Genomic DNA, 9778 nt, shown 5'->3' on the forward strand with positions numbered 1-9778 from the left:
GTGAGTGAGGGTGGCGGGGTGAGGCTGTGAGGGGGGGTGAGTGAAGGTGGTGAGGTGAGGCGGTGAGGGGGGTGAGGGGGGGTGAGTGAGGCTGGTGAGGGTGAGGCGGTGGTGGGTGACCGTGGGGTGATGTTGGGATGGACCCTGCGGTGGTCCAGGCGGGAGGCGATGTCGAGTCGGTGGGGGGAGCTGGAGGGAGGGCGCGGGGGGCTCAAGGCGAGGAGGAGGAGGTCACGAGACGTCTGCCATGGGGACATTGATGGGAGACGTTCACTACCTCGCGCGAATCTTGACTTAAAGCTTTCGTGACTGCAGGAATTCATAAAAAAAATAACAAAAAACGACGAAACGTCCTAGTTTTTTGTTATTTTTTTCTTTTTTTCTTTGAACCGATCTACGTGACTTCACCGAAAGACCCAAGAATTCCTCGCTTTGTGTACAAGGAGGTCGTGGGTTCGATCCCGACCCTGACGCCTGCCGCGTATTTTGAGCTTCTCTCCCCGCGTGTCGAGGCCCTGGGGGTTTTTTTCCCTCCACATTCATCAACATGCGTTTAGAGCATTTGGCTGCGATGAATTTCCACGCGATAAGTTTCTTTCTCGAGCTATCATTTGCGACCAGGTCGCTTCTGAAAAAGATCTACAAACTGAGTGGACCTTTCCTGGTGACACATTTTTTAATATTTAAATATTTATCTTCTTGGTTCTTTCGGTAAAGTCACGTAGAATGGAAGTAATACAATAATAAAAATAAAACATCAAATAATTCTCACGACGTTTTATTTTTATTATTTTTATTATTTCCATTCTACGTGACTTTACCGAAAGAACCAAGAAGATGAATCCCTGCAGTCACGAAAGCTTTAAATCGATATTTAAATATTTAGTTGAGGTGATGGCGCAGGTGATGCGAGATGCTATCATCTGGCGCAGGTGATGAAGGTCGGCAAGTGATGGGGGGGCGGGGTGCTGGCGGAGGATGTGGAGAGGTGACGGGGAGGCGGTGCGGGGAAGGTTGTGGAGGGAGGAGGTGGTGGAGGAGGAGGAGGCGGTGCGGGGAAGGTTGTGGAGGGAGGAGGAGGAGGGATGCGAGGGGCCGCGCCGGGGTTTATTAAGGAGCTGGAGGCTGTTGCGGCGCGGAGTTCGGTTCGGGTAGAGGAGGAGCGAGAAGAAGAGAGGAGGAGGAAGCGGAGGAGGCACAGTGCGCGACTTGAGAGGGAGAGACACGCGGAGCGAGTGACGCAGCGATGAGCGGGACTCCCCCACCCACCTCTTCACTCACCTTACCGGCAATCACCTCATCACTCACCTCAACACCACCACCACGCACTTCTCCACTGATTTCATCAGCACCACGACGCACCTCTTCATCCTCACTGAAACCACCACGCACCTCATCGTACTCCTCAACATCGCCCACTTCTCCACTCTACTCAACCTCACCACTCACCTCTTCACACTCACCAGCACACGCCTCTCCACTCTCCTCAACATCCCCGTCGTCGCCGCTTGTGCTGATGAAGACCCTGGGGCTGTGGTGGGTGCTGGTGGCCGCCGCGCTGCTGCGGGCCCCTCCGGCGGGGGCCCAGACCCCCGTGTCCCCCTCCGCGGGGGGGCCCCGGCGGCCGGGCGAGGTGTGGAGGCAGCTGATCCAGTGGGAGAACAACGGGCAGGTGTACAGCCTCCTCAACTCCGGGCCCGAGTACCTGCCTGGGGGCAGCAGCAGCGCCCACAACCAGGGCCGCAACACATTCTGGCTGGGAGCGGGTGGACAGCAGCCGCAGCTGCAGCAGCAGGGGCAGCAGCAGCAGCAGGGGCAGCAGCAGCAGCTGCAGCAGCAGCTACAGCAGCAGCGTCGACAGCAGCAGCAGCAGGGGTCAAACGGGGCCCGTGGACAGGGACGCAGGCAGACCCCCTCTGCCCCTCGACCCAGCCCAGTGACACAGACCAGAAGAACTGGTGGTGGTGGTGGTGGCGGCAGCAGCAGCTACTGGTGGCAGACCAACTCTGGCTCATGGGCGACCGCACGACCCCACGCGTCTGCCCCGGCCGCGCCGCGACCCCAAGTGGCCGCACCTCGACCCCAAGTGGCCCCCCCGCGACCCCAAGTGGCCCCGCCGCGACCTCAAGCGGCCGCACCTCGACCCGTGGCCGCACCGCTCCCCGCGCCCCGGACCCAGACGGCCACAAGCTCAGCAGCTGCAGCAGCTTCAGCAGCAGCAGCAGCAGCCACGGCCCCGGCGCCTGCACCGCCCCGCAACGCGAGACCCGCCGAGACGCCGGCATCCGTGGCCATACAGGACGGGATGACTGGGAGACAGCAGCAAGGGGGGATGCCGAGGGTGCAGGGGGTCCCCGAGGGGACACGAGCCGGTCAGGGCGTGGGGGATGACCCCAACTCCAACACGTACCGCCACGAGGAGAACCCCTACTACAGGAACCCCTACCCGCCCTTCCTCAGCAACCGCGTGCCGCCCCGGACCCCGCAGAGAACCCGTAAGAAGTTTACCTGCGTTAGGGGGGGGGGGGCGGGAGGGGTGTTACAGGGAACTTGCAGGGGTTGGTGTAGGGGGTTCTAAGTCAGGTGGGTTGTGTAGGGGTTCTAAGTGAACGGGGTCCGCGTAGGGTTCTAAGGGGGTCCGTGTAGGGGTTCTTAGAAATTAACCCCGAGGGGGGCTGTCCCCCGACTCACACCCATTGCTGAATGCTGAACTCCCCCCCACCACCACAACTCCCCTCTGCTCAATTCTCCGATGTGTTTGTCGGGTTGTTCGGCACGACGTCTGACGTTTCGCTGCACGTGCCGGGTAAACTTCTTCAGGAACTGAATTTCAACGTTCGGGAATCGTTCCGAACAACAGACGGAAACATATCGGGCAGCACACGCTGCGTAGCTGTATTGCCCCTATGGCATTCTTGTAGTCGGGAGGTCTTATAGTCTATGGTTCTTATAGTTTATTGTTCCCACTGGCAGAGCCAGTGGGGGGGGGGGGCACGTGCCCCCCCAATGATCCGATCGAAATCCCTAATTTCGATCGGATCATTGGGGTTTATTAGTAATAAAGCGGAATTTTGCGCCCCCCACTGCCACTGTGTAGCATATTATTACGTGCCAGGGACTCTATGAGATTATAGTCTGAGTCCATAATTGGCAATAAGTAACAGCAAAGAGGTTATAAGTGTCTCACAGAATTGTGCGCAATTGCGTATGCAGGGCACGACTTCCCTGAAGGCATTCACCTTCAGCGAGCGCGATACCGATCACACGACGCGGTTCGAATTCGACCCTCGATCGATGGCTGCGCCATCGCCACACATGCGTCGAATAAAAAGCAAGGGACAAGTCCTTACTTACTAACAACTCCTTACTTACTAATAACTCCTCTATCATTTTTCATTGCTGGAGGGGTTGCCCCCCCGACCTGAAAATCCTGGCTCCGCCATTGATTGTTCCCATATTCTTTGGGTCTTTCGGTATTGTTCTCATAGTCTAGGGTTGGTATAGTCTATTGTTCTTATAGTCTATTGTTCTTATAGTCTAGGGTTCTCATAGTCTAGGGTTTAACACGTAGGCTTTCGCGACCAATATTATTCATAATCTCTGGAGCCGCGTGCGGCTCTTCAAGGACGAGTTCACGACGTTATGAATCAAGGACCCCACCGTCTCGCATTGACCACAGTGAACTGTGGCTCTTGAAATATTGCGGGGTTTTTTTCCGAATTCGACAAAAAATGCTTGTTGTTATTTTGGTTGCCAACCCCTGGTCTCGGGTTATTAAAATCGTGTTTTTGCACGACCGGCGACGGCATGAAAACCGGTAAATGCCGGTTACCGGTTTGCTGCGCTATATAACAGATATATCTAGAGACATACAGTTAAGCATACCGTGGCTGCGAAACGAAGGCTGCTGCTGCCACAGTGGTGGTACAATAGTGTAATGGTCAGCAACAAACTGGACTTACAACGTCCAGAGGTCACCGGTTCAACTCAATCTCCGGGCGCGGCATTTGAAACAATGGTGGTGGCAGTTGTATTTTGTTTTTATTTTGTTTTTATTATCCCTCCCGCCCCACCGTCTCTGTCCGGCCTCAGCAGTACGTGGTGGGTACCCTCACCTGGCGCGTGTTACGGCCCTTTACTCGTTTTGCACCACGGGGGGTGTGCGCTCGAACAGAACGCAAGACGGACAACATCGCATCTCGCACTGTGACTCATCCTGGCTTTAGCGGTTTGGATAGCACGGCGTCGTTCGTTCGAGAGAGGCCTCTCTCGGTGTGCAAACGCAGTCGTCTGTGGCGGCAGTACACCAGCATTGCGGTTCAAGGGAGGGCTTGACTTCTTCTGCTGATGAGAGACACCGACCGAATGTCGAGACTGGTTCAGAGTAGGGTTTTTTTTTGTTGGTGCTTTGTGTTGAACCAATTGGTGCTCAAACGAAAAAAAATTCACTGCCAGTACAGAAGGCCGTGGCGACTTATGGGATGTGTAAACTAAATACTTGTATATTTATCAGAATTAATATTTATACTGGAGGAATCCGATGAGCAACAAAGCTCTTTTTAACACGTCGGCTTTCGCGACCAATATTATTCATAATAAACGTTTTTTAATTAGATCGCGTTATTTTATAAATAACCCAAAAACGTTTATTATGAAAGCTCTTTTTCACAGATGTCCAGTATATATGTTTTTTCGTTATGTGGAAAACACAGTTATGGGGAGGGAGTCGGAGTTGCCTGCTTGTTTATGCCATTAACATCTGTTTAGAGTTTGACGTCCACTCTTGTGCCCCCTAATGACGTCTTCGATGTCCCCCCATCCTCCACCCCCACCCCAGAACACGAACTCGCGATGCTTGTGCGGGGGCACGCGCAAGGGGGTCCTGCTGCAGAGTATCCACGTGTCCGTGTAAGGGGAGTTGTTTGTGCAAATGGGTCCCTGTGTAGGGATATGAGTCAGCGTTAGGAAACCGTGTTCGGGATGGGGGTCAGTGTTAGAGATTGAGGAGACAGTGTGAGGGGTAAGAGGAGGCAGTGTTACAGACAGGAATTAGAGTTACGGATAAGAGTCGGTGGTAGGGATAGGGAGTCAATGGCTGAGATAGGAGGCAGTGTTAGTTATAAAAGGTCTGGAAAAGGGGTCCGTTTCGGTTTGTGGATTCTGTACAGGAAGTACAGGCAGGGGGTGTCCTCGTAAGGATCCGCATAGATGCGTACCCCCTTGATGAGAGGGGTCACATTGCGGGGTCTGGGCAAAGGGTTCATACAGGGGGTTGGGCATCCTTGTGCTCGCCTGAATCTGCCTGTCACGGAGACCGTGTCCGTGCCCTTCGTGACCCCGTGCCCTTTGTGACCCAATGACCCCGTGCCCCCCTAGCTCTGCCTGACCTGGTCCCGGACCCCTACTACATCCAGGTGTCCACCTACATCCAGCGCGCTCACCTCTACTCCCTGCGCTGCGCCGCCGAGGAGAAATGCCTGGCCAGGTGAGGGGGGAGGGAGGGTGGGGGGGGGAGGAAATGGTTGGGGGGCTGGGGGGGAAACCCGACAAGGGACACTCACTGACAGCGCGTCTCCCACCTGCTCCCCCGCTCTCCCTGTTGACCCTCTCCCGCCTCCTTCCCTCTCCCCTTTCCCCCCACTCCGTCTTTCCTCGCTCCCACCTGCTTCTCAACTCTCACCCTCTTCCCTGATCCCTGTTCTTCCTGCTCCCACCACCTCTTCCCGTTCCTTCCTCCTACCGTATATCCTCTCTCCCTGTTTCCCCCCCCCGTACCCCCCCCCCCCCAGCACGGCGTACCGCCCCGAGGCGGCTGACTACGACGTGCGTGTCCTCCTGCGCTTCCCGCAGAAAGTGAAGAACCAGGGCACAGCCGACTTCCTGCCCAGCCGCCCGCGCGAGGCGTGGGAGTGGCACGCGTGCCACCAGTGAGCCGCACTCCGACAATCGTGCGCCGCGCCGCGCCAACAACCCCACCACTACACGACAGCACAGACAAAGATCCCCCGTGTAGCCTTAACAGACTGTTGGGGCAAGTGCTGTTAGCGAGCACCTATGAAGGCCGGAACCGCACACGAGGGGGTGGGTGGCCTGCACATCGCCTGGCCGCCTTTGTCTCCCCAGTGGCGATGATTTTACACACCGCATCAGGTACTCATTTGAGGCTGAGTCGTCCTAGGGGCGCCCCAGGACCGATTCAGATAATCGTCACTGGTGGTGGCCGTGAGCGGGAATCGAACTCGGGTGGCCAGGTTCGTAGCGCAGCGTAGCGCTAACCACTACATTACCGCTCCCCACAGCAAAGACAAAAGATCCCCCGTATAGCCTAACAGACTGTCGGGGCAAGTGCTGTTAGCGAGCACCTATAAAGGCCGGAACGGTACACGAGCGGGTGGGTGGCCAGCACCACGCCCGACCACCTTTGTCTCCCCAGTGGCGATGTTGACTACACACTGCACCAGGTACTCTTTTGAGGTTGAGTCGACTTAGGGGAGGCCCAGGACCGATTCAGATAATCGTCACTGGTGGTGGCCGTGAGCGGCAAATCGAACCCGGATCGCCGGGTTCATAGTCCAGCACGCTAACCGCTACACTACTGCTCCCCACAGCAGCACACCACACTCACACGCACATTCTCTCCTTCACACGTGCCGTCAGTGAGTGCGGTGCACAGCCATACTTCACAGATCATGTATCGTGCCCGATCAATACCTCGCCAGTACCCTGCCACAGCGATAACTCACCACACATGCCACAACACCGCAGCGCACCACACACACACACCTCGCACGTGCCGCCAGGAATCGTAGCAGCCTACTCACCATACTGAACCAACATGAGACCTCGCCACGCCACGCCTCACCAATTCATATGAATACCTCATGCGTGCCATCAGCCAGGGCACAGCCTCATTCCCCATACTTCACCAAAAACGGTACCTCGCCAAGCCCCACCACTCCTCACCGCACCGCACCTCACCAAATATTTTGGTTCTTAGTTTCTCGCCCAGTAGTTTCCGGAACGCTACTGGGCAGGCTTGAAGTTGGGATTATTAGCGAAAGACACTGCCGCTAGAGTATTGGGTGCTGTTTTCCATAGTAACCCTTTATTATTGCACCCTACATTAATCTATAATCCTGTGAACAGGTTTAGGACAAAATAAGGTGAGGTTGATGTGGCGCGTTTGAGTAATTTCCCAACAACATTCGGGACTGTTCCGGCTGAATTTCAGCACTGCTGCTACCTCACCAGTTATCCAGGACGCCAACAAATATCACGCTTGCCTCACCATGTCGCCAGTACCTCACCAGTACCTCACTCCACCCACACACGCATGCTACCAGTGAGGGCAGCAACTCACCATATTTAACCAATAACAGACCACACCTCACCGATACCTCACCACGCCTCCTTCCTCATAGAGTTACCACCTGTCCTGATTTTCCCAGGATCGCCCTCTTGTTGAGATTGGTCGCTGCTGCTGCTGCCACTGCCATCCTAGGAAATCTATAACTCTTCCGAGGACGTCGAAAGCCCCAGTTTGTGTAGATTTCTTAACAATAACGATGACGTTGGCAGTGACGGTGGTGGTGGTACGTCACTCCAGACATTGCATTCACGCTCTCTTCTCCGCTAGTGTGAGATATTCTTCCTCTGCTTATGACAGGCACCGGTGTTTTTGAGAGGTGGCAACCCTAACTACTTCTCCGCAACTCACCACGCCTCACCATTTCCTTGCGAGCGCCCCATCTCACCCAATAACACCAACCGCAATTCCCACCACACCCCTCACCACGCCCTGACCACACCTCACCACACACCTCACCACACACCTCACCACACCCCTCACCACGCCCTGACCACACCTCACCACACACCTCACCACACATCTCACCACACATCTCACCACACACTTCACCACACACGTCACCACACACCTTACCACGTGTCAACCACACCCGTCACCATACCGCTCACCATATTTCACCGACTCCCCCGACGCCCCCCTCCCCCCGCACCCCACCACAGACACTTCCACAGCATGGACGAGTTCAGCCACTACAACCTGCTGGAGGCCGGCTCGGGCCGCAAGGTGGCGGAGGGCCACAAGGCCAGCTTCTGCCTGGAGGACACGACCTGTGACTACGGCTACCGCAAGCGCTACGCCTGCACGGCGCACACGCAGGTGACCCGCCGGCCATCTGCCGTCCGCTGTGGCCTCTCGCACACGTGTGCACGCGTGCGCAGTGGTTAGAAAATTGCGCTACAAACCTAGCATCACGATTTCGATTGCTACTCATGGCCAGCATTGTTGACAAATACCTGAACCTCCCCTAGGTTCACTCAGCCTGAAAAGAGTACCTGGTGTGCGTTTAAAACATGAGCACTCGGGAAACTAAGGTGGACGGGTGTGATGGTGTGATGCTGCCCACCCACCCCCTGGTGTGCCGTGTTGTCCTTCAGGCTATACGGGGTCTTTGTTGAAACAGGGAAATGGTGCCAATGTGGGCAAAGTGAAGGAGTTACCTTACCTAGGCAGTGTGCTTATAGCCAGCTCTGGTTTAGCAACATCGGTTTCATTTTGAATCAATTTAAGCGGAATAACATTTTCATCAGTTTCGTAACGCTGCGTGGAAGCTACCTGGCCGATCTCTTCACACAAAGTTCTATGTCCTCTCTGCCACAGTTAAGCCCTCCCTTCTCTATGCTTGGGAATACCTGGACCCCTTGACTTGAAAGAGTCAGGCTCGCCTGCCTCTGATCCTCCCTGGGTTTAACCAGATTGGATTGTGTGAGGAGCTCCCAAATCCACGAAAAAACTGGACACAGTCCCATCAATGAGCTCCTCCCGCAGGCGAGGCTACGTTGGCTGGGTTATGTAGCCCGCATGCACAGCCTGCACATGCCCAATAAGCTTCTGTTTGACCAGATAGAGGAGGCTAAACGGGCATGGCATGGGCTGCAGAATAGCATTGATGACCGGTACCAGCGGTGTCAAGATTGGACTCTATGGAGGAGGCTCTGAAAGGACACTGCTGGGCATTTGGAGGCAGTCGACCTCCAACAACAACGGAGGACGGAGGAGAGACGCTCACAACAACGAGCGGAGTGCCGGACGGCTACAATGCAGCGAGTTGGCAAAGTGTGGAGCATAGGTGGTGCATCTGCCAGACATGCCAGTCAGTTAACCCATGGCACCTGGGTATGTCCCGTGCACCTAGCCTGATGGTGGATGGTGCTCGTTGTTGTTTATCTCTCTGTATCTCTCTCTTCATATCTCCGTGTGTTGTCTCCTCTCCCCCGTGTCTCCCTGCCCCAGGGTCTGAGCCCCGGCTGCTACGACACCTACAACGCCGACATCGACTGCCAGTGGATCGACATCACCGACGTGCGGCCCGGGAACTACGTGCTCAGGGTGAGCGGCCGCCCCTGCTCCCCCGGATCCCCGCCTGCTCCCATTGCCTCTCCCTGCTCCCCCTTGACCACCACCCGATCCCCCTTGCTTCCACGAACAACCCAGTGCTCCCCTCTGCTATCCCCCTGATCCTCCTTGCTCTCCTCTGCTACTCGTCAATCTGCCCCTACAGCCGCTTACTGCCTCTGGCTCCCTCCGGCTTCCAATATCTCCCCCCCCGCCCGCCCCCGCTCCACTTTCACGTGTCCACGCGTGCCGCCGCTCGGGAGGCGACGTCGGGCGACTACACCAGCACCGTTACATCGGCAGCCGCGTGGGGGGGGGGGGTTTCCAGCCTTCGCGAGGCGCGATCGTCAGGGCCGG

The 9778-nt window shown here is 56.2% G+C and overlaps 1 protein-coding gene across 1 annotated transcript; it reads left to right on the top strand.

Moving 5' to 3' along the window:
* Positions 1 to 1154: 1154 nt before the first annotated feature.
* Positions 1155 to 9544, top strand: LOC144734800 (lysyl oxidase homolog 1-like). The gene is made up of 5 exons (XM_078617183.1): positions 1155 to 2495; positions 5377 to 5485; positions 5790 to 5927; positions 8029 to 8185; positions 9320 to 9544. Exons 1-5 carry the CDS (start codon positions 1247 to 1249, stop codon positions 9542 to 9544), a joined length of 1878 nt encoding a protein of 625 aa, XP_078473309.1. The 5' UTR covers positions 1155 to 1246.
* The last annotated feature ends 234 nt before the right edge of the window (positions 9545 to 9778 follow it).

Source organism: Lampetra planeri, chromosome 53, assembly GCF_965212315.1.
Source record: "Lampetra planeri chromosome 53, kcLamPlan1.2.h2, whole genome shotgun sequence".
NCBI lineage: Eukaryota > Metazoa > Chordata > Hyperoartia > Petromyzontiformes > Petromyzontidae > Lampetra > Lampetra planeri.

What these genes read in the sequence shown, in the direction of transcription:
- LOC144734800 (XM_078617183.1), top strand. Translation starts at nt 1,247, where the DNA reads ATGAGCGGGACTCCCCCACCCACCTCTTCACTCACCTTACCGGCAATC. An exon ending in CCGGACCCCGCAGAGAACCC is followed by an intron (nt 2,496 to 5,376) that starts GTAAGAAGTTTA and finishes GTGCCCCCCTAG; the next exon opens with CTCTGCCTGACCTGGTCCCG. An exon ending in GAGTGGCACGCGTGCCACCA is followed by an intron (nt 5,928 to 8,028) that starts GTGAGCCGCACT and finishes ACCCCACCACAG; the next exon opens with ACACTTCCACAGCATGGACG.